Source organism: Amblyomma mixtum, chromosome 7, assembly GCF_055824585.1.
Source record: "Amblyomma mixtum isolate Tamu chromosome 7, ASM5582458v1, whole genome shotgun sequence".
In the NCBI taxonomy this organism is placed as follows: Eukaryota; Metazoa; Arthropoda; class Arachnida; order Ixodida; family Ixodidae; genus Amblyomma; species Amblyomma mixtum.
The window spans coordinates 142,984,210-143,008,955 of NC_143018.1; the positions used below are offsets into that span (position 1 = coordinate 142,984,210).

At 43.3% G+C, this 24,746-nt stretch overlaps 1 protein-coding gene across 1 annotated transcript in view; it reads right to left on the reverse strand.

Moving 5' to 3' along the window:
• The window catches only part of LOC149337756 (uncharacterized), a 102,539-nt gene that overhangs the window by 13,195 nt on the left and 64,598 nt on the right, over nt 1-24,746 (reverse strand). Inside the window, exons 9-11 of the mRNA XM_089554510.1 lie at nt 19,569-19,690; nt 11,416-11,560; nt 5,293-5,493 (exon numbers count right to left, since the gene is read on the reverse strand). Of these exons, the coding sequence (XP_089410636.1) occupies nt 5,293-5,493; nt 11,416-11,560; nt 19,569-19,690 (468 nt within the window). The remainder of the gene's footprint in view (nt 1-5,292; nt 5,494-11,415; nt 11,561-19,568; nt 19,691-24,746) is intronic.

Here is a 24,746-nt window from a genome sequence, read left to right on the forward strand (position 1 = left end):
TCGCTGAATCTTGGTACGTGTAGCACCGCAGTACTGATGTCAGGAGCTGATGTAAGTATTATAACAATCAAAGATGTCGATGGTGTTACACGTGTTGGTAGATTAACAAGCTGAGATAAACTGAAGTCAGAACAAACAATGATAAAGTTAGAAGCTTCAGCGGTAGTAGAACTAGCACAAAAATTGGACCAGTCAATGCTTGGAAAGTTAAAGTCCGCAAGCAAAAAAATAGGTGCGCCAGGAAACTGTACAGTCATTTGGTTAAGACAGTCATGGATACCTTCACAAAAAGCCGTGCTGCAACTGGGAGGGCGGTAACTGACACCAATGACAAATTTTTTGAAAGCAACAGTTATACAGCCCCAAACTGTTTCTAAGTCACAATCAACCGTTATAGGAAAACACTGAAAACTTTCATTCATAGCAATTAGGACTCCGCCACCCGTTCTATCAGCTCGATCATAACGAAAAGTAACCAAGCGTTTGTTGCAGTCGAACAGTTCATTTGATGATATTTTCTCAGAGAGTCAAGTTTCGATTAGGACAATTATGTCTGCTTCAGAGTCGTTAATTAGCGCATTAAGATTGTCCTTTTTATTGTAAAGGCTGCGAATGTTTGTACACAGCACGGAAACTTTCGATACTGATCCGCTTCCCTTCGCCCATTCCAAACTTTTGGACGAGTAAGTGCGGCCAGAACGTGTTGCCATCGTAGGTGGGGCCTCGTTATGAACTGTTCGGCTAGCGGGTGGCATCTCGCGTATGTTGTCGGTAAGCGCGTCATAAAAGTAGCATTTTTATTTGGCAAGCAATTTATTGTGACGAAGCTTGTACTTAGTTTTGAGCAATTTCGCGAACTCAAGAAGTTTCTTTCGAGCTTGTCGAGTAGCTGGGCAGAAGTCCTCACTCATGCTGAAATCGCTATCCTGAAGGCCGGACCGCTTAGAAAATACCAGTTCTTTGGTATTGTGGGTTGTGAATTTAACAATAAGCGGCCTGCTTCTTTTTGAATTGTATCGACCAATTCTATGAGCACGCGCTACCGCATCTGATGTTAGCTGCAGTTCAAGTTCCTCAGAAAGTAGAGCTAAAAGTTTTTCTTCGGACTGCTGGGGTGTTTCTGATTCGTCGTCACTGCTTCCAAAAAAAATTAAATTATCGCGACGAGAATGGTCTTCCATTTGATCAAGTCGAGAGCGGAGGACTATGCAATCTTGTTCAAGGCGGTCAATGTTTCCTTGTGCTTCATTCATGTCTAGCTGTACGGTTGCCAGTGAAGCGGTTGGCTGCTCAACACTTGCTAAACGTTCATTTATTTCAGCCATGGTGTTAGGGAGCAAGACCTGCTCCTGCTTGATTTCGATAATAGTCTGGGATAAGTTAGCTTATGTCGATTTCGATAACAGTCTGGGATAAGTTGGGATAAGTTTGGATAGTTAGACGGAACTGCGACGGCGACCGGCGCTGAAGCCGAAAGATGGTCCCAAAAAATGCAACAGAATCAAAAAAGAGGCAACAGCCGTCGTCTAGTCTGCGAAGTGGCGACGAGTGCGATGACGGCATGCGCAACATATAGAAGAAGCAGCCACCTTCCCCTCCGCCACCCCCTCCGAAGCGTCATACGCTCCTATGGCGTGAATGGCGGATCTCCATGTGGCTCCAGTTTTCCCGACTACATTCGCACCAAAATAGTGACGCTAGAGTTTGTCGTATAGTGTTTCCGGGTGGTTTCTTCCGATTTCCCGTTAGATCTGCTAGTCATGTTTGAGGCTACCTCACGACAGGGATGTGACCCGACGAGATATGCTTCTTCGAATATAAGCGTTTTCAGACTCTCTCCCTCTTCACAGCTACTGCGTCATTTCCCTTCATACAAAAAAAATTTTCTCACGATAACTGTGACTCAAACATTGGTCGTACACCGATGCGGGTGGTGTCAAACAATTCCTCGTTGCATTTAGTGTACATGTCTTTGGGTGGAGGCTAGATTGTGACAGGTATTCGAAACGGGTGTCCGAGTGTTTCCACTAGGACCTTTGAGGAGTCAGGGTTTCTGGAATAAGCGTTTGGAGGTGCGCCTTCATTTTATTTCTCTGTGCGCAACCAGCTTCGATGTCGAACGCTCTTGATGAGGCACTAATGATTTTGCCATCAATGGACGCGAGCTGTCTTACGTGTGCTCCGAAAATTTTGTAGGGTGGCCTCCGAGGGTTCTCTAACACGGTAAAAAAGAATTGTTTATCTTGGTTCGCTACTGTGGCTTTGGTTCGCAAATGTGGTTTCACATTTAAACTGACCGCTTAAACTGATCCGCAGTTATCTAACAAATCGTAAACAATATGTCACAATAAACAGTATCTTATCAGACACCGGAGAGATGAAATTCGGTGTCCCGCAAGGCTCCATTCTTGGACCTGTAATTTTTCTCTTATATGTAAACGACATAGTCTCACTTTCCAAAACCCAAGATATTATTCTCTATGCGGATGATACAAATGTTTTCTTTTCTTCTGATGATTTAACATCTCTCTGCGTAACCGCAAATATATGGCTTGGGAATCTGTCTCAGAGGCTTCAGGCTAATCAACTTAAATTAAACGTCAAAAAAACAAAATATATTTTATTTGGTCCTAAAAATAAGGGGACCAATCTTGCGTGTACATTCAAATTTAACCTGCATACTTTAGAGAGAGTGTACGAGTATAAATTCTTAGGGGTCAAATTTCATGAAAACCTTCACTGGTCCGAACATGTAAATTCAGTAAAAAGTAGTATTGCTCAAATGTTGGGGATGCTAAACAGAATTTAAGCATACCTTCCAAAGAACCTAAAACGGCAGCTATATTTCGCCTTAATTCATTCCCGGTTGACTTACTGTCTACTTGTTTGGGGAGTAACTTCAAAGTCAAACCTTAATAAATTATATCTGATGCAAAAGAAAGGTTTAAGATTTATTCATGGCCTATCGTCTTATGAACACGTGTCTGAGTTTTTTGTTAAAGATGGTATATTGAAACTTGAAGCCTTGTACTACCAGGGGCTTTCCGAAGCTATCTATCTAGAGGTGAAAGCAAATAGCGAACTTTTCTTTTCTACTTACACTAAGAATTTACTTTATTACACGTTCAGACACCACTCCTTTGTTAAACCTTTCATTAGAACGAATTATGGTATGCAACTGCTCAACTGGCGAATTCCTAACTGTTTGAATCTTTTCCCGCCTTTAATCGCAATCATTAATTGTTGTTCTTTCCTGATTTCCTTCAGGAAAAAGAGGAAAATTTATTTTCTGGATAAGTTGTAAGCATATCTAGATATTGGGTGAATGATGCTGACTGCGAATAGCATATCATAATGCAATGTTGATCCTGTGATTTTATTATTTTCTACTGCATGCGTTTATGCCCACTGATTGGTTCTGTATTTTATTATTCAACTTATTCTGTCAACTTATTTTGTGCTTAGTTTACACAATTGTATAATTTGACTGCTTAGTGCTCGCTTCCATCCTGTTCTTTTTAATTTCCTCTGTAATCGACAGATTGCCTCTGTTCATGCGCAAGTTTGCTTTATTTGCAGTCATTCCTATGTGTGTGCTGTTTGTGCTGCATGTTTTGTGGGGACATTGGCCCAGTCAGGCGTTCATTGCTATCGCCTTTTGCCTCTGCCACTTGGCGCTACTTGTGTACTGTCTTAAGCACAATAAACAAACAAACAAAACAAACAAACAAACAAACGTAATCAAAGTGGGGTTAATTCACAGAAAGCAACACGTAAGCAGCACTCTAGGTCCAGTGTTGTTCTCAAAGTTTGCGCATGTTTTATGGGTTGCAAGCAGCAATTCACATCTACTGGCGGTGGTACGGTAATTTCAGTTTAGCTTGCCAATTCGCGACTTGACAGGAAAACGGAAACTGGGAGGATTCTAATTATTCGGTTAGAGAAGAAAAGGAGAACGGAGTGTCTAAAAATTAATATACAGAAAAACGAAGTCGCGCTCAAAAGTCTCGGAAGGCAACAGTTGTTCGCGATTAGAACCCAGATCAGGGTGGATGTTTGGGCGAGTTGGTTGCTCATGATGAAAAACTGTAGCGCTCGAGACGAGGACACAACGAAGACGACAACACATGCGCTAACTTTCAACTGAATGTTTATTGAATGCACAAACAGTTTTTAAATACTGCGCAAGCATCAAAATATCTTCCCACTAGCCTATCACACCGCAAGTCACTTTTCACATTTTGTACAAGCCATCAAGAAACATCATCTCCTTCTTTGATAAATATACAGATGGGATGCTTACACACTTATCTTCTAAGTTTTTTATTCGTTTTGCTTCAACAATCTCCCGTGTTAGCTGTTTCCTGCTTCTGTTAATAACCTGGCATTCATCGAACTTCGGCATGCATGCATCTGGGTTGCATTCCTCACAGTGTTCTGAAAGATTACCTTTTTTATTTTCTATATTCCTGTTGTGCTCCCGTAGCCTCTCTTGTACAAAATGTGAAAAGTGACTTGCGGTGTATAGGCTAGTGGGAAGATATTTTTATGCTTGCGCAGTATTTAAAAACTGTTTGTGCATTCAATAAAGATTCAGTTGAAAGTTAGCGCATGTGTTGTCGTCTTCGTTGTGTCCTCGTCTCGAGCGCTACAGTTTTTCATCAAGAACCCAGATGTTCGAATGGGTAACAGAATACGTCTATTTAGAGCAGGTAGTCACTACAGATCCGAATAACGACAGCGAAATAACGAGAATGAGAGCATTGAGCATGTTCTCTCTTACTAAAAATTGAAGTTTACCGATATCACTCAAGAGAATAGCATATAACAGGTCTATCTTACCGGTACTCACCTGTGGGGTAGGAAGTTGGAGGATAACCGAAAGGATTCAACTTAATTTAATGACAACGCCACAAACTATGGAAAGGAAAATGAGAGGTGTAACAGTATGAGACCGGAAGAAAGTAGAGTGGGGGAGGGAAAAAACATGTGTTAATGACACCCTAGCCCTAATCAGGATAAAAGAGGCTTCGGCAGGGCATCTAATGCGAAGGCAAAACAACCGATGGTTCTTAAGAGTTACGGACGGGATTGAAAGAGAAGACACGTGTAGCAGGTGGCGACAGAAAGTTAGGTGGGCGGTTGAAATTAACTAGTTTTTGGGGAGAGGGTAGCCACATCTGACACAGGACAAGGTTAAATCTAGAGATATGGGAGAGGAATTTGCCCTCCACTGGTCATAGTCATGCTGATGATGATGATGACATTCCATTGACGTGGGCATGTACTCACTTGAGTAATGCTCGCTCGCTGATGGTCCAGTTTCTTCTGGAAGCACACGTCGCCCACGTGGTAGTCTATTACGCGTTGCTGGGTGTCGATGTTGAGGTTGTACCAGCGGCCGTACAGCCCCACGGACAGGGACAGAGAAGCAGTTTTCACTCCGGCATCCCGAAGCTTGTCCAGGTCCGCAATGTGCTCTATTGCAGATGTCTGCAAGAGCAGAGACTTGCTTCGAACACCAGCGATCTAACTTTGCGGGCGTCACACAGTTTCAGGCAATATGCGGAAGCGCTTCAAGTTCCCTTGGCTGTCACTGTGTGGCATTTGGATATAAACAGCAAAAAATAGCGCGATGGCATCATTCGCGACGTAAGCAAGAGAGAGAACGAGCGAGCGGTTTCCGTTGAAGCACTAAGCTCACTTGACTCAGCGGCACTGTTTGGACGCTGTCCTTTATTACTGGTAATGAGCTATTCCCGAGGCGGTCCCTATATCCTCAGGTCCATTCTGTTTGCTGCGCATCACTTATTTTTCTCAAATGCGATTTTTTCGTTTTGTTCTTTGTTGCCACTATATAATACTTAACATTGCCTGAAACATTGTACGAGGGCGTGGGCGCACATTCGACCACTAATGTAAGTCTTCTCTCGGCGCCGCTAACATCTCATTGATGCCAAAAAAAAATATTTGTTTTATTGATTCACTGAACTTTTTTTTCATGCTTTTTTGTGCAGAGGGAGCGTTTACTGAAACCGTTCTTAAATGCACTCGACACAGATTGGTTACCTACCGTGATCATTACTTGACTTGAGAAGAACGGGAAGAACCAGGGCAACCATTGAAGCATCACTTAAACCAGTTGTGTTATCAGGAGAATGTGTTACATATCCTGCAGAACACTATGCGCTTGTCTATAATTGAAAGTTCTGCTTTCTACTCCGAATCAGGTCGACCGTGTTTCAGTTTCAGTTTCATTTTATTTCCCACAACAAGTACACGGCATGTACGAGGTGTGGCGAGGGTGACGGGATAAAAACTGCGTCAAGGGCAGCTTGACTGACCCCGTCTCCACGAACAACATGGAAGCAAGCCCCTTTTTTTTTTGATGCCCTTGATGCATTTTTTATGCCCTTTGATGCCCTTGCATCACCGTTTAAGAAAAGAGAACATGAAGCAAGAACCTTTCTCGCCACGACGTAATATCGGGGACAAAAGTGGTACACTGCAAGAGGCGGGAGCCCGAGCAACGGAAAACTGCGGTATTTTGGTGAGCTAAAGAACAAAACATTGAAACGAGCCAGGCGACATGCCTGCTGTTAATTAAGGTCACATTGGTTGTCTCAATCCCAGATTCCACCTGTAGATGGCGTTGCAACGCAGTTTTTCGTTGCTGCGGCTCCCGCCGCGTGGTGTATACCACTTTTGTCCCGAAAGTACACGCACCGCGTGTATCCTGTACAAAATTGTGTTGTCTTGTCGAAATCTTGGACAGATAGCAGCGGCACGAACGTGAAAGACCACCTCATAAAATATTGGAGTGAATGGCAGCATGCAAGAAGCCTCAAATGTGAGCTGCTACACTGGTGTGGCATTGATCAAAGAGCAATCATGCTTGGGAAACGCCAATTTCACCTGCTTGCTTATAAAACGGTTTACTGGTTTACACCCGCCTTAAAGCCGCCTCTGGAATAATGGGCGACAAACTGTACGCGTGTTTTTCCTTGCTAGAATTAATTTTGGAAAGCCCTCATAAATCACAGAACAGGTATTCTCGATGAAGAAGAAAACCGACTGTAGCCGCGGATGCAGCATACACTGGGCTATTGATTAGCATGCACCACTGACGTGACAGGTTACGGTTAATAATTGAATATACCAGCCCACGCTATGACCGGGAGTGAGCGGGGGTACGCGTCTAACCGACTGCTAGTTGGTACGACCTTACGAGAACGAAGAATAACTGCGCAAAATGAACGGTACAAACAGAACGGGATGTGCGTTTTGTCCCGTGTTGTTCTTCTTATCTCTTGTACCGTCCTTTATGCGCAGTTATTCTTTATTCTCATAACGAATGCTTTTGCCTATGAGAAGGTCAAGGGGCGCTAATACTCGGTTAGGGCGGGCAGGTGGTACTGGGTTAAAATTAGTCCGTAAGATCACCACGCTCGTATTAGCGTGTAGTAATGAATTTAGCATTTTCAAGCTTTCCGGAATACTGCTGCTAACATGTATGCTCGATCGTATGGGACAATGTGGATGTTATTCAGAAAATCATGTCTCAAAGCCTTTTAATCATCATTAACAGCTTGACTACGCTCACTGCAGGCCACAGGCTTCTCCCATGTATCTGCAAATAACCTCTCCTTTGCGAGCTGCGGCCACCGTATCTCGGCAATCGTCTTAATCTCATCCGCCCACTTAACATTCTGCCTAGCTGTGCTACGCTTTCCGTCTCTTGGAATTCAGTCCGTTACCCTTAAGGAACAGCGGTTATCTTGCCCTTGCATTGCATGCCCTGTCCAACCTTATTTCTTCCTCTTGACATTGACTGGGATGTCCTTAACCCGTATTTGTTCCTTCGCCTAGTCTGTCTGCTTCACCTTTTAACGTTACGCTTATCATTTTCTTTCCATAGCTCGCTGCCTTGTCCTCGACTTAACTTGATCTCTTTTCGGTAGCCTCCACATTAAAATACTCTGTTTTATACTTTTCTCTTGACGGATATTGGTGAAATTCAATTCATGATCTGAGAGAACCTGCCGAATGCGCTCCACCCTATTCTTATTCTTCTAGTTATTGCCCTCTCATAATACGAATCAGCGGTCACTACCTGCCCTAAGTAGACATATTCTCTTACTACTTCCAGCACCTCGCTACCAATTGCCAACCGCTGTTCTCTTGCTAGACTGTTGATCATTGCTTTGTTTTTCTGGATGTTAATTTTAGACTAACCGGTCTTCTCTCCCTGTCTAACTTATTGGTCATGATTTGCAGCTAATCTCCTGGGTGACTAAGCAAGGCAATGTTATCAGCGAATCGTAGATTACTTAGGTATTCTCCGTTAACACTTACTCCGAACAGTTCCCAATCAAGACCTCGGGGGTACCTCCAGTAAACAGGCGGTGATTAGCATCAGCGAGATTATGTCTTCCAGTTTTCCTCTTTGGAATTTAATAGCTGAGTTTATTACTGACTATTATGTGCAAGCAATGAACAATAACCTGACAGCTATCGTTGTGGAGCACGCAGAGCACGCAGGGCAAGCTATCTGAGGAGGCAAAAGGACTGATTAAAAAACGAAAAAAAAAACATAAAAGCAACTAACTCTCCTGGCAGAATAGAACTGGCAGAGCTATCAACATTAATAAATAAACGCAAGGTAGCCGAAATAAGGAAGTTTAAGATGCAAAGCATCGAGCACGCTCTAAAGGACAGAAGTATACTAAAAGCGGTGGAGAGGAGGCTAGGCATAAGTAAACAGCAGATGTATGTTCTAAGAAAAAAAAGGCAATGTCAGTAGCAACACGGATTTGATAGTTAAACTAGCCGAAGAGTTCTACCCATAAAAACGCTAATGAGAGAGGCAGTAGCGCAAGAGACATCCCAAAAACATTGAGACATCCCGTCATTAACGAAAGAAGAAGAAAGCCTTAGGAACAATTCAAGAGCAGCTGGTCGGAATCAAGGACCTGTAAATCTCTTGAAGGATGGTGGGGAGATTGTGCTAGAAAGACAAGTCAGCTTATATGCGCAATGCCTTATGACCTCGAGCGCGCGAGTAGCCTGGAAGAAGGCTAATATTATGTTAATTCGTAAGAAAGTATTTCTTACTGCCCGGTGCCTGCAAGGTATTTGCTAAAAGAGTCAGTACATTCTTAGGCTTCAATCAACGAAATGATCAGTCAGGCTTCTGGAAAGATTAGCCGACTATATACCATATTCACACCATCAGTCAGGTGTTAGAGAAATGCACAGAATGTAACCAACCTCTAAATTAAGAGAAACCATTTAAATGAGTGGAAACCCCAGCAGTCATGCAGGGATTGCGGAATAAGGCTGGAGGCTCCAGCTATAAAGTGAACGTTTTAATTTAGTGATATGAATCTGTTACTCATTTACACAAGCCTCAGCCGTATGCCACAGCGTGAAGGCACCGTTGGTGAAATTTACCTTTTATTATATCCTCACTAGCCCATTGCAAAAAAGCCGGTGTCATATGTTAGCGTTTTACTATAATAGTGTTTTGTGTGTGTACACTCGCAGATGATACAGCAAATCGCAGCGATGGCAACAAAAATAGGGCGACGTCAACGAGCGGCCGCATGAAGCCCACAGGCCCCCGAAAACTGGCAATTCTCGTTGAATATAGCCTACACGCGCCAGTAAAAGTTACAAGCTAGTTTATGATAGGGACCTGAACCAACCACATATGCACCTTAAATTGTATGCTTTGCAAACATTTAAAAATTTGTTTGTTTTTTAGGAAAGGAAATGGCGCAGTATGTCTCATCTCGGTGGACACCTGATCCGCGCCATAGAGGAAGGAATAAACGAGGGAGGGAGAGAAGAAAGGAAGAAAAAAGTAGCGGAGGTCTCCAGAGTAACTTCGGGCGCCTGGGGATTTTTATCGTGCACTGACATCGCACAGCACACAGGCGCCTTTTGCGCTTCGCCTCCATTGAAACGCGGGAGTTCCCGGGTGCTCCCTCTGAGTAGCCGAACGCACTAACCACTTAGCCGCCGCGGCGGGTCCAGACTCTTTATTCCTTCTCTTAAGGCCCAGTAGAGGTGTTTACAGAGATTAGAGGCAGTTACTGCGCAATTTCTTTTCAACAAAAACCAATTTTCGTAATAAAATTATAACGCAAAAATTAGTTGTAATCCGTTGCGAGTGGTGTCATACGAGTTCTCGTTGCATATAGCATATGTCTCTTAGGGTGGAGGCTCACTCGCGACATCTACTCTAGCCGAGAGTCGGCTGTTTCAGTCAGACAATTGTGGATTCAGAATTTGTGAAATTAGCTTTCGGTGCTGCGTCTTCGATTCTTTTCTGAGTGCGAAACGTGCATCGAGGTTGGACACTGACGATGACAAAAAATTGGTTTTGACGAAAAGAAACGACGCACTAACAGTGTCACAAAACTGGGTAGACACACGAACGGCGCCGTAAAAGAAGAGATGAAGGAGGGAGTGAAAGAAGAAAGGAAGAGAGTCCTGCCGTAGTGGAGGTCTCCAGAATAATTTCGACCAACCTGGGGTCTTTAACGCGCACTAACAATGGATAACACAAGGGCGCTTATTGCGTTTCGCCTCCATCGAAACGCGGCCGCCCCGGCAGGGTTCACACCCGGTTGCTGCGGCTCAATAGACCACCGCCTTTACCACTGAGCCCTTGCGGTGGGTTTCACGTTATTGGTTTATGGAGGTATAACGCCGAAAGCTAATCAGGCTATGAGGGATGCCGCACTGAAGTGTTCCAGAATTTTCGACCACCTCAGGTTCTTTAACATGCAATGACATCGCCCAGTGAACGGGCCTCTAGAATTTCTCCTCCATCGAAATTTGACTTCCGTGGTCGGAATAAAATTCGCGTCTATCCGGTCAGCAGTCGAAAGCCATAACCACTGCGCCACCGCGGTGGCTAATTCTTTTGCCTTCATGATCGGAAGCAGTCAAGCGCCCTGGGAATTTTTTTTTTGTCTTTAGTTTTTTAGGGAACTGCAGAAATGTATATACAAGCAGTGTGTATAGTTTGAGGAGAGCTTAGGTGCTAAGCAGTATCCTTCTAATCGTTTTTTTAAATTTTCCGTCGCCTTTTTTCACGTACTGCTTTTTTATTGGCACCTCCAGCTGCTGTCTACGTAACAAAATAACGCTCTAACAAGACAAATATGCAGAAATTTCAGTGGGTGTTTTGGTATATCGTGAGATTCCTGCATGCGTTAGAAGAAAAAATCTTTCAAGTTATTTTAAGCTTGCGTTATGACTATCGGCCATGAAGTTCACTCGTATAGGTTCCCAACAAGAACTTGTGATGAAGCCTGTCGCCTGAAAAACCTGAAAAAGCCGGTGCACAGACTATGGTCAGCGGTGATGCGTAAAAGATCAAAAGAACAATACCGGCGCTCTCACCATGCTAAAGAAATAGACATCTTTTTCTTGTGGCTGGGGTGGCGGCCTCAGAAAATTCGCCGGCAGGATCTTGCAGTATTCAAATTTGTTATCTAGATCGTAAAGGTGCGCCCTCGAAATGAACATGTCAGGCATCAGTACCGTGCTGCGAGAATAAAAGAGAAAAGCAGAGGGGCACAAAATTAATTATTGTAGGGTTAAAAGGACCGCGACTGCAACGAGACGTTGGAAGAGAAGTGGACAAGAGGAGCGGTAACTGGCAAACAGGGTTTATAAGAAATGACATGGTCCAGCACAAATGTGCGGCTGCGCAAACCGCATTACAATAGAGAAACGCCAAGATAAACGCCTTTGGAAGAATTAATAAAAATGGCAGAAAACTAACAATTGCGCATGCATGCCGCTTCTAAAATTTCCTAACCTAGCCAAGACTTTCCCTTCCCCAAAAGATTCGGAATAGTGCCCGTAGCATTCCCTGCAAAGTATGGGGAGATTGGGGGCCACTGTCCGGTTTCAGCGACTTAAAGAGATAACGCAGCCTGTCATATGGGCATTGGCCCGTCTGGCCGACGTAAACTCTGCCCCATCGAAGCGGGAACTGGTGCACAAATTCCATGCCATATCGCACGTATTGACACTCGAGCTTGATGGTACAAGTAGCACTGCGCTGACCGTCCGCCACGCGCCTACGACGTCGAGAGAACTTGCAAGGGGCTGAAAAATCGACTGGGATGCCTTGCTCTCCCCAAAGCTCTGCAGGATGCGGGCAGTAGCTTCTGCTCATAAGGAGCACCTTATAGTACGTAATGGTTCAGAGGGACAACCGGCCCCTGACTACGCATTTTCATGGTGTGTAGACCTTGAAGCGTGACGTGACGCAGTCGCGTGCGACGTGCAAGATGTTTTTAGGTACTGCTCTCAATCTTTGAATGTTACCCTCGAACTTTAGCACGAACATATCACGCAGTTTTAACCTTAACTTTCCTTTAACGGAAATAACCATGTGTGTTGTGCTTATAAGCCATGTTTCAAGAAGGCTATTTTATCATTTTCTTTGTCCCACTCAAAGATAATTAAGACTGACATAGCTATGACTGTCTTAGATCAGTTCTTTTCACACCCTGCCAGCAGAAGGCGTCGAAAGGCATCGAAAGGCATCGAAAATGACCAAAAGACAGGCTGCATTAGCACTTCAGGTCCTTGAAACTGAGCAATGGTGCCAATCTCTCAAACCACTGCAGGGAACAGGAACGGTGCTGCCCTGGGATGAACAAAGCTACTTTCATCGAGAGGGGGAAGTCTAGGCTAGAAAGGAAATTTTAAAAAGCGGTATGCTTGCACAAACTTGGACTAGACACAAATCTGTTAGCCTTCTGCGGCGCTTATAGATAAGGAGACTGACTCGGTTTTCCTTATTGTAACGCCCTCTTTTGTTTGCGCACTTTCAATCAATGAATCAATCAATATTTATTGACGGAAAAGAGGCACATTATATTTTTGTAGGGATTGGAACCTAGAACACGAGGCCAGTTGCGGAAGAGGTCGTTTGATATACTTCCGATATTTCGTCAGCCCAAGCGATTTATATTACTAAATGAACACAAAGACAAATACATGAACACAAACTTTACTGAATAATCAGCGGCGATAAAAGAAAGTACGTACTGGTTACTACAAAAAGCAGTGGTTATTTATTGTGGTTCTGCAGTAAAATGAAGGCCTGATTTTTAATATGAGTGGAAACTTGTTGAAGGAATGTTATTTGGCGTTTCATAATGTGTCGCCACAATGTTTTCAGGATCATTTTGCCTGAATTTTGCCATGTGCATTCAACTTGGCCTGTCTCTGTTGTGATACAGTCTGCGTAGGCGCTCGCTTTTTCGGGACCAGGTTCTGGCCAATAATCTCAGCTTCTAGTTACCGCTCGTCATGTACACTTCTCTTCCCACGTCCTGTTCCATTCGCGGCTCTCTTCCAACATGTTCTCTCTCAACAGTTCTCTTCTGAGATGTCGGACCAAGTGGCCCAGAACTTCAACATGTCAATTATTTGCTTTGGTTTTCTCCCTCGAACACAGGGAGTTAGGTGATTACTGAGTAGCTAGTGAAACCCCCAGAAATGAGAACAGTCCAAAGATATCAGTGCGAACAATAATAGCTATGACTGAAACAGCGCAAGGGCCAAGGCCAAAGAAGAAAGCAGAGGGAAGGAGAAAACGGATAACAAAGCACTGATATAACCACTGACGTTTATTTGGCACTGCGTATAAATACATTTAGGCACCAAAATAGAAAACCTCGCCAAGATTTCATTAGTGCTCCCGAATCACTGCAAGACAACACAAGCTAAGATGTGCCATTCAGGAAGCGAATTTTTTTTGTGTGATCAAGATACTGATAGAGCACTTACACAGGAATGACCGTACTTGATATTCGAGGCCTCGATTATTTCACGCCACAGCTAGTCTTTGTTCTTAGCAACAACTCGACAATATTTGAACTGTGGGGAGCAGTCAGTTCAGCGCTGTGTTGTCCGTTTCCTCCTTTCCTCTGCTCTCTTCTTTGGCCTTCGGCCTTGCGCTGTTTCAATCATACCATGCATAATCAACTCGCCCATAAGTTCTTGCTGTCAAACAATAATAGTTTCAAATGGTCTCCATAGGCTTTGTCGAGGATGGTGCGTCAAGGGTTCTAATCATTTCATGGCAAGCATTAACTATGGTCTAAGACGATTTTTGCTTGAACTCCGAATTTTCTGACAACACTGTAAAGCTTTTCTTTGTAGCCGTTAGGCAGCGCTTCTGTGAATGTTTATGAGCAAATACTATATTTTTGCAATTCCATTCCACCTTGGGGAATTCTCCGAGATCATCGAACCAAATATATTAAGAAGAAATGAACGGCGGCGCAACAAGGACACTTAACAAGAGAGGGGACACCATATGCGCACACTACAAACAGTTTATTGCATGGAAAGGTGGCATATTTAAACATACAGCTCAGGCATGACACTCATCGCATTATCGCACAGACCCAACACGTGGAAAAGAAACAGCAACATCAGGATGAAAGACAAGAACCCTTAACCTCTGCAGAACAAACTAAAAGATTTTGATAACAGAACTTTGAGCAGGCCATCTCGTAGCAAAAGCAGAGTCAACAATCGTAGCAAAGGCAGAGTCAACCAAGAGAAGCAAAAGCAGTAAAAAAAAAATACAATCGTAGCAAAGGCAGCGTCAAACGTATAAAGCAAAAGCAGTCAGAACCCGAGAAACAACAAAACGAAAAAAAAACAGTAACAAAGTGAACAACCCGCCTAAAACAAACAACAGACGGCCGCTAGAAATGCAGGGCTGAAAAGATGCACAGCACATGGCGTTACAAAAAACTGTCAAGAAAGGACACTTCATTTCTACGGAGGGATACTGAGGAGTCGCTAACACAAGTGCTTCCCTTCTTATTGATCATAAAGGCCTCAAGAATTTCGCGTGCCACCTGATCGCGACTCCTGCCGAGGATCCTTATTCCGTTAAGCACTGGCTCACACTTGCAATCTTTACAATGTAGGGGCAAATTCGACCCTCCTCCGTTTTCTAACGACTTTTCGTGTTTCCGTGTTCTGTCGTTAATGCAGCGACCTGTCTGGCCTATATAGACCCCCCCGCAGGTCAGTGGGATTTCGTACACCACTCCGACGGCACAAGAAACGAAATGCTTGCCGTGCCTCTTTCCGCACATGGCTTTCTTCTCTTCGCTGATCCGCGAGCATAACCCGCTCAGCTTTCTTGGCGCAGAGAAAACGACAGGAACGTCGTACCGGCCAGCAACTTTCTTCAAGTTGTGCGCCACACGGTGTATATAAGGGACCACTTGTGGTCGCTTTGATCCCGGCTTAGCATGGAATTTTTTCTTCTTTCCTTTCATTTTTTGAAGGAGGGTCTCCGCTACGCTACAAACAACAGAACACGGGAAGCCAGCCATTTGAAGCCTTTCGATCTGATTGTTAAAGCTAGCCTCAGCCATGTGAGCACAGGACTTAAGCAATGCGGACTCGAGGCAAAGTGAAGCGATCGCCCTTTTTACTGTCTTAGAGTGCGCTGATCCGTACGGAAGAAGTTCCTTTTTTGCTCGTGGGGAATACATCCAACAAACACGTCCTTCTAAAAACTTGATATTAATATCTAAAAACTGCAAGCTGTTGTTGTCAGAAGTTCGTGAGTAAAAGCCAGCCCTTTTCCCTGTTGTCTGAAAACGGATAAGATTCTTTCCACTGTGCTGGGGAGCGTCAATGCAGAGTTAGTACTTTTTAGTATCACCAAGAAGTCGTCCACGTATCTAAAAATTCGCAGGACTGGACCACTGTCAAGGGAAGAAGCTAAAGCACGGTCAATAGTTGATAAAAATATATTACACAATGCAGGGGCGACACAGGAACCGATGCAGATGCCTCTTCTCTGCAAGTACATTTCAGTTTCAAAGGAAACAAACGTAGACCTTAGGTAAAATTCTAGAAGTGATAAAAAATTGTCAACACTTAGTCCAGCTGAGTTCTGAAATGCGATGGCCCCATTAGATTCAATGCACTCCCGTACGGATTTGAAAAGGTCACTATGAGGAACTGAGTAAAATAAATCTTCCACATCAACAGAAAACAAGTATCCAATAGAAAAAATAAATTTTCAAATTTTTTTCAAAATTTTCAAAAAATTTTCAAATATATTAACTGCGCCTAAATGCAGAAAAATGAGATGTTTCAGAAAAAAATACATTGTAGTGTGGAGAAGTTTTAGCTGAACGCAAAGCGACAGCGACTAGAAGACGCTTATGAGCGAAATGTCTGAGCGATGCGGAATACGCCTATATTTAAGTGGACAGCCTTCATAAGCGTAGCCTCTGTTTAACATCTAAGGGTATGCAGTTTATTTTTCCAAAATTTTGCTACTCCTTTTTTGCCTACAACTTGAAGCAGCTTCAACGAAGCACATTTATTTGGAGATACTTGTGGTGGCTGAGCGCATGTACTAGTAGGTTCAAGACAAGCACTTTAGTAATAATGTAATGAATTCTAAGAATCGATGCATCCTGAAATATTTTTGCGCACAATTATTGTCAATTAAAACTCTAATCTGGGCGAGTTGGTTCATTGCTTGAAAGGGGTGCGTACTTGCGCAAAAGATGGCACGAAAACGAGGAAACACAAACGACACGTACAATGCGCAACTTCCAACTGGTTTATTTCATAGAGAGCTACATATTTATACCCTAGAGGTGAAACACAGCGATAAAACCGTCGCATGCGCATTTCACGTCAGCATACCACCACCACAAGTGCAGCCTGATTACTTTAAAAGTTCCAACAACCCCCAGCACTGCTATCAAGAGGGAAAAAAGAATCATGAGATGAAAATCAGGAACGGTGACATTAAAAAAAGTCCTAGCAAAGCAGTGTCAAAACAGAAAACAACAACCAAAGGCATGTCAAAGCGTAAAAACTAATCATCGCAGCAAAAGCAGTGTCAAAAAAGGCAAAACACAACACTAAAAACAGCCGGTCAACAGGGTAAGAACCGCATTGGAAAGAAGAATTCAAACCAGAATCGAAGGCTAGGCCACCCAACAACAGTACGACCCGAAATAAAATGCAAACCTGAGGCGCAGCAAGATTTACACGTGTCTTTCTAGAAAAGTCCCGTGTTTGTTAAGAAGTAAGATAGATGCAGTGCCAAAGCATTTATCTCCAGTGTAAGTAATGTGAAATGCCTCAATAATTTTGCCTGTGAAGTTTGGTTTTTGCATGTGCCAATATTGTGGTGCCTCTGAGCAATGGATTGCATTTGTGTGAGATAACTTGCTCAAGAAGGCGTAGTTTTTCGTTGTTTTCTACAGTCCTCTTGTGTTCACGCAGTCTCTCATTGACGCACTTTCCTGTTTGTCCTATGCATACTCTACCACAAGACAAAGAAATGCTGTATACAACATTGGTAGCGCATTCGGTTTGGTTTGGTTTATGGGGTTTAACGTCCCAAAGCGACTGAGGCTATGAGAGACGCCGTAGTGAAGGGCTCCGGAAATTTCGACCACCTGGGGTTCTTTAACGTGCACTGACATCGCACAGTACACGGGCCTCTAGAATTTCTCCTCCAAAGAAATTCCAGCCGCCGCGGCCGGGATCGAACCCGCGTCTTTCGGGTCAGCAGCCGAGCACCATAGCCACTGAGCCACCGCGGCGGCGGTAGCGCATTCAACGTACGGTTTTACATGTTTCTTATTACGTGATTCACGCTTTCTAGACAGGACGGAGCAAATGCCAGACAGCTTGCTGGGGGCAGAAAAAAGGACCCTCACATCATATCTTTCGCCTATCTTCAAGTTAGGTGAGATTCTATGAAGATACAGAATGACTTTCATGCATTGTCTAGGTACGGAAAAGTTCGAATCCTTCATGTTGCCTTGTTTTATCTTCTATAGAAGATTCACGGTGACACTGCTGATGACATCAATGGGGTGACCTGCTTTTTCTAGACGGGTGATCTGGCCTTCAAAACGAAAGAAAAACGCACGAAAAAAAGTCTTCTTCCCTATGAAAGCGCCCACTCTAAGCTCAAGAAAGGGGAATCGTCACAACTATTTTTAAAGCAGCGCTCGACAAAAGCTGCCCGCACTTCATAAAAAACAGCTTTGAAGGCCAGATCACCCGTATAGAAAAAGCAGGTTACCCTATTGATGTCGTCAGCAGTGTCACCGTGCATCTTCTAAAGAAGACAAAACAAGGCAACAAGAAGGATTCGCACTTTACCGTACGTAGGCAGTGCATGAAAGTCATTCCTTATTTTCACTGAATCTCACATAGCTTGAAGAACATAGGCGAAAGATATGATGTGAAGGTCCTTTTTTCTGCCCCCAGCAATCTAATCTGTCTAGCATTTGCTCTGTCCTGTCTAGAAAACGTGAATCATGTAGTAAGAGACATGTAAAACAATACTTTGAATTCGCTACCAATGTTGTATACAGCATTACTTTGTCTTGTTTGGTTTATTGGTTTATTGGGGTTTACCGTCCCGAAGCGACTGAGGCTATGAGAGACGCCGTAGTGGAGGTCTCCGGAATAATTTCGACCACCTGGGGTTCTTTAACGTGCACTGACATCGCACATACACGGGCCTCTAGAATTTTGCCTCCATCGAAATTCGGCCGCCGCGGCCGGGATGGGACCCGCGTCTATCGGGTCAGCAGCCGACCTTTGTCCTGCGGTAGCGTATACATAGGAAAACCGGAAAGTGCGTCAACCAGAGACTGCGTGAGCACAAGAGGACGGTAAAAAACAACGAAAAACGACGCATTCCCAGGCACGTTATCAGTCACAAATGCAAGCCATTGCTCAGAGGCACCACAATATTGGCACATGCAAAGACCAAACTTCAGAGGGAAATTATTGAGGCATTTCACACTAATAACACTCGAGATAATTGCTTTAGCACTGCATCTATCTTACTTCTTAACAAACAGGGGACTTTTCTAGACAGACACGTGTAAATTTTGCTGCGCCTCAGGTTTGCATTTTATTTCGGGTCGTACTGTGGTTGGGTGGCCTAGCCTTCGATTCTGGTTTGAATTCTTCTTTCCAATGCGTTTCTTACCCTGTTGACCGGCTGTTTTTCGTGTTGTGTTTTGCCTTTTTTGACACTGCTTTTGCTACGATTATTAGTTTTTACGCTTTGACATTTCTATAGTTGTTAATTTTAGTTTTCACACTGCTTTGCTACGACTTCTTTTAATGTCACCTTTCCTTATTTTCCACTTCATGATTCTTCTTTCCTTCTTGATAGCAGTGCTGGGAATTGTTGGAACTAGTAATGTAATTACGCAGCACCTGTGGTGGCGGTATGCTAACGTGAAATGCGCATGCGTCGGTTTTATCGCTGTGTTTGACCTCTAGGGTATAAATGTGTAGCTCTCTATGAAATAAGCCATTTGGAAATTGCGCATTATAGGTGTCGTTTGTGTTTCCTCGTTTTCGTCCCGTCTTCTGCACAAGTACGTACCTTTTTCAAATTATTGCAGAACTGGCAAATAGATAACTATATCTAGCCCCTGTGCTTGGGCTCATCAGTGACATGTATTTGCGTACAATAAATAAAAATAAAGATTACTCACCGAAATATCTCGGATGCGTCCAACGCTGACACCTCGTCAAAATCTGGAGACCATGTAGACGCCATGAATGTGTATATTGGGCGCTGTGGAGTTTTCTTGTCTTCCAGGTAACTTGTAATCATCTGCGATTAATAATCCAGTTTCAGCAGGCAGCAGCATATTCACGAACTCTTCTTACTAGTGTTTATAGCTATACGTTTATCAAGTGGCCATTAATATGGACATCTTTGGTTACCCCGGTCGCTGAAATGATTCCTTCACATGACGGACTGACGACGTGGCAGCCAAGTGGTGCAAGATATGTCGCAATGCGCAACCGATTGCCTTTGCTAGCGAATGCGATTCCATGACCAAACAAAAAATAGAAAAGAAAAATATGTAAATTGGGCGGCAGAGATCTCAGCTGTGCCTGCAATCAGGAAAAAGGAGAAAGAAATTCTTGCTTACAGTTCCAGCAGAGAAATTTTATTCTACTTTAATTTTGTTCCTACAGCGCCCTGCTGGACGTTTTTGCTTATAACGGATAGTAATGGTTAATTGCTCTCTTACTACAAACTTGCTACACCTTGACGAAATTTCCGGAAAAACATCGCGCATACACCATTTACACTTGGAGTTATTGCTGATGCGATACATATTTACATTTCATTTTTATTTTGTTATAGGTACGCTTGAATGAATGTGGATTAATAATAATCTTTTATTGATCAATGACATTTTCAACGGACGCACAGACCTCCGCAGAAAAAGTCATGGCGCTGCCCTAAAGGTTTTTCTTTCCCATTCATTTTATTGCATTATTCTATTTCGTGTAACTACGACAACTACTGTTTTTAAACACAGAATTTTCCAACGAATGCCTTTCAGATTTAGACATCTGCGTTTATATCGTAACGCATACTCAGGAAATTAAAGTTCTGCGTTAGTGGACGCTAAACAATATGCACAGTCCTGTCGTGTGTCTAAGTCAAAAGCAAGCTCTTACATACTTCGAGATAGAAAGCAGAAATTAGAATTTTTTATAGCTATGATTAGGCCAATACCTTACTCGCCACACTATTTGATTTATTAAGAAGCCTATGTCGTCCACGCTTACTGCGCATTGTGGTTGTTAAAATACCATATTCCTTCTCATGAACCCGTACTTCAACAGCGATATTTACACGTACTATAGGTGAACGAGAAAAACCCACTGCACAAAGGGGGAAATTATTTTTATTTCTGGCAACTACTTATGGCTCAGCCACTTTTCCATTGGCTCATTTTCGAAGATTCGTGGCACTTTGCAGCACTATGAGACATATTTCCAGCTACAAAAACACACGGACGGTAGGAGAGTCAACACCGTGAACGCCCAGCTGTCGATGCTTAGTGATATCTTTTCTAGTAAACTCGACCCTGATCTCCGGTGCTACAAACCACCAACTAATCCCGGTTGCCAAATTTTGATGATATCCTTTCAACTGTAATGAGCCCCGTTCCCCATCCAGTGTTACAAGCTATAGAGAACTCAGCTCTTTTCTTTTTAGTGATATCGTTATATAGAGCTCCGCCCTCTTTCCCGGTCTAGAAACCACCAACTCATCCAGATGTTCATGGCTAGTGATAAACTCTCTATTACTTTGGACCCCATCCACCCTCCAGTGTTTAAACCAGCAACTAACAGACCCGTATATGCCCAGTGGTATTTTTTTCTAGCACATTAGGCTCCATCCTACCTCCAGTGCTAAAAATAGCCAGCTAGACCAGCTCGGTACGCCTACAGATATCGTTTCTTTGCAATGGGTCCCGTCCACCCTCTAGTGTTGCAAACCATCAACATGCCCAGCTCTGTGTGCCTAGTGATCCGGTTTTAGTAAATTTAGCCATGTCCACCCTTCACTGTTGCAATGTACCAACTAGCCCAGCTTCCTATTTCTACTCAGGATACTTGCATTCTTTTTCTTTATCTTATCTTAAAGTGTTATGAGTAAATCATGTACACATGTTGCCTGCGTTATCTGCTTTTCATTTGTTTCTTGATCCCATGAGCAGTTCAGTTAAATTTCCGGTTTCCTCTTGTTTGGTTTCTCGGACATGGCTATACATTGAAGCCCGAACTGCCTTTGTAGTCTCTGAACGAGCCTATTTGCATTTTACCCCGCTGGTGAGCCTCACCGATGAGCTTACTTCAGTTACCTAAAATCAATATGTTTGTTATGTCGAAAATTTCTCCACTCCTCTTGATCTTTTCTTGCTTATATTCCACCTATTGTGTATATTACAACTTGAGAAAGCCTTTATTTATTTCAAAATTAGTGTGCACTTCGAGTCGCATTCCCACTATAAGTTAAACATGCATTGCAGAAGGAGGCAGAGAGTCATGCTCCTGCTAAGAATAATAATTCATCATCGGGAGAGTAAAGGCTCATTTAGTGTCTGACTCCCTCCAACCAAAAAGAGGAGTAAAAGAAAGGGAGAAAGAAATGGCTTAGTGCACGGCTTCTGAATAATTATGACAACACCGGGTTCTTTAACACGCTCTCACATAGCACAGCACAGGGAGTCTTCTGCGTTTTGCTCTACTTAAATGCGGCAGCACAGCTTCGCTCTTGATGCTGAAGCTTTCTGTATCGCTTCCCTACACTGTATATAAACAAATAATAGTCTGTACTGCAACTAAGAAAGCTCAACTCTCTGATAGCTTCTATTAACGCCTCTGTTATACCGCAATGGCCATATTTGCTCTCGCACCGACAGCGGAGCTCAAAGATCTATAGCGTTATCGTCTCACAGGGCCTAAACTTCCGATTCAGTTCACCTAAATGCTCATATATCTAGCTTAACTGGCGAATGTTTCGTTCGACTTTTTTGAGCCAAGATATTTGGAGGGTAGATTGCATCCGTTAGTGACTGCGACATTGCAACTAGCGTGGAAAGCACAAGGACAGCGACAAAAGGAACCGACGGGACAGTACGCTAGACTTCAACTGACGTTTTAATGCACACATAACAGATTTTTACACTTCTATTCGGCGCATGCTCAGGAGACTGTACCCCCACCCCCTTCTCTTTATCACGAAGCAGGTTGTCATAACAAAGAGCAAAACATTTAAACCATATTGACGCGCAAGTTTTTTGACAGATAGATTATCACTAACAGTCACTAACGAATTCACACCAACTAGCCCAACTGTCTTCCATGATCGTAGATTGCGTCGCGTTGAACATGTGCTGCCAGTTACATAGTACTATTTGGGTACTTATTACTCAGTAATCAAACAGGAAGTAAGGTTACATAGTACTATTTGGGTACTTATTACTCAGTAATCAAACAGGAAGTAAGGTCTTCATGCTTTTGTGCACGTCTCCTCTAATTTTGACTTTCACTGAGGAGCCACGTTTGTGCCTGTACCGCATCACCGTTCACCGGGGTCGTAGGCGTCAGCCCTCAACGAACGTACCACTCAAAGCAAAATTGTCATGAAAAGCGCCGACCAGGCTCGGGCGCGGTCGAAAGTGTTTAGATGGGCACAGTTCGAAACCTTGCTCCGTGGATGCTGCCCCGTTCTGTCACCGCTTTAATCGCAAACAGACGCGAGAACCATTTCTAGGGCGGCGACCGTAGCGCGTTAGTTTTATTGAATTTCTCTTCAATGCTGCGACACCAACTGGTTGCGCTTGATCACTTGATCAGCTGGAGATAGAAATTCGACAGAAAACTATTGCCCCACTTTATTGACATCCATCTGCTGAAGGTTATTGGATCACACCATCGCCTCTCACAGTTACTGTCACCTGGAACTTATTTCTTTTTTACTAAACAACATGGCTTGCAAAAACGATTTTCTGGTGACACGCAACTGCTAGAATTCTCACTGACTTGCACTTCAACATGGACACTTCCCTACAAACTGATTCCATTTTTTAGATTTTGCTAGAGCCTCTGGCCGCGTTGCACATTCCCGTTTGTTCTCGAAATTATATGCTCTTTGCCTGGATTTTTTGCACTGACATGAGTTCGTAACTTTGTTTTCGGCAGCAGTTCACAACAGTTAATAATTTCACCTCCTCATTCTGTGATATAACACCTGGTGTGCCACAAGACGATGTTTTTGGTCCTTCATTGCTTTTAATATACAGTAATGATTTGCCCGCTGGCATATCTTCTCCCCTGCGATTTTTTGCGGCCGAATCACTTACTGTTCTATTAATTCCACAGATGATCATATTTTACTCCAAAGTAACCTGAACATCATTTCAGGCTGGTGAAAAAAATGGAAAAACTCGACAAAATGCAGAACCGTCTCTTTCAGCCGCAAGTTAATTCAAGCTTCCCGTACGTCGTAGATAGCACTATGGTATCTCGGGCAGCATCATACAAGTATTTAGGTAGTCACCTGATGCATAAATTCTCATCCGACAAGCATATTCGCCCCAGATCATTAGTGTACCTGCGTCTGGACTTTCGAAAATCTTCTAACCGCGTAAGGAGTATTGCACATCTAATAAGCGTACGGCAACGACTAGACTTCGCATCGCCTATATGGTCTCCATATCAAAAGTACCTAATCAGTATGCTAGAATCAGCCCAGAATAGAGCCGCTGGTTTAATTTCATGCAACTACAGTCCCACTACAGCATAACAAATATTAGACTTGATATCGGTGTCGAGCCTTTGGACATTCACCGTTCAATTGCTCTTTTATGCTTACCTTATAAACACCTTTGAAACACCAAGCCATCTTCATTACCTTTTGTAGCGCCTTGACGGATTTCACGCGGCGTACACAATACGGTCAGCATAAAACGCGTACATGCAAGAATCCAAGCTGCATTTCATCTGCACTTCCACGTGCAATCATTTTTCACAGTATCGCATATTTCGGCAACCACCAACCATTCCAGGATCAGCTAAGCAAACATATGAAATGACATCGCATTTTTTTCTTGTTTTTTTTTCTGTATCACAGCGCATTTTTGTTTCTCTTTTGCTAATGCGTTTTGCTTTCGTTCTTTGTGCACGTTACACCTTTTACAGCGCCTGTAACTTCTAATATGACCACTGCATTTTTTTCTAAGATTTTGTTTCCCATATGTCCTGCATCCGTTCTATATTCCATGCCTTGTACAATATTCAATGCCGCGTACATTAGTTTCTTTTTTATTTATTCCCTTATATGTCATGTTAGATTAATA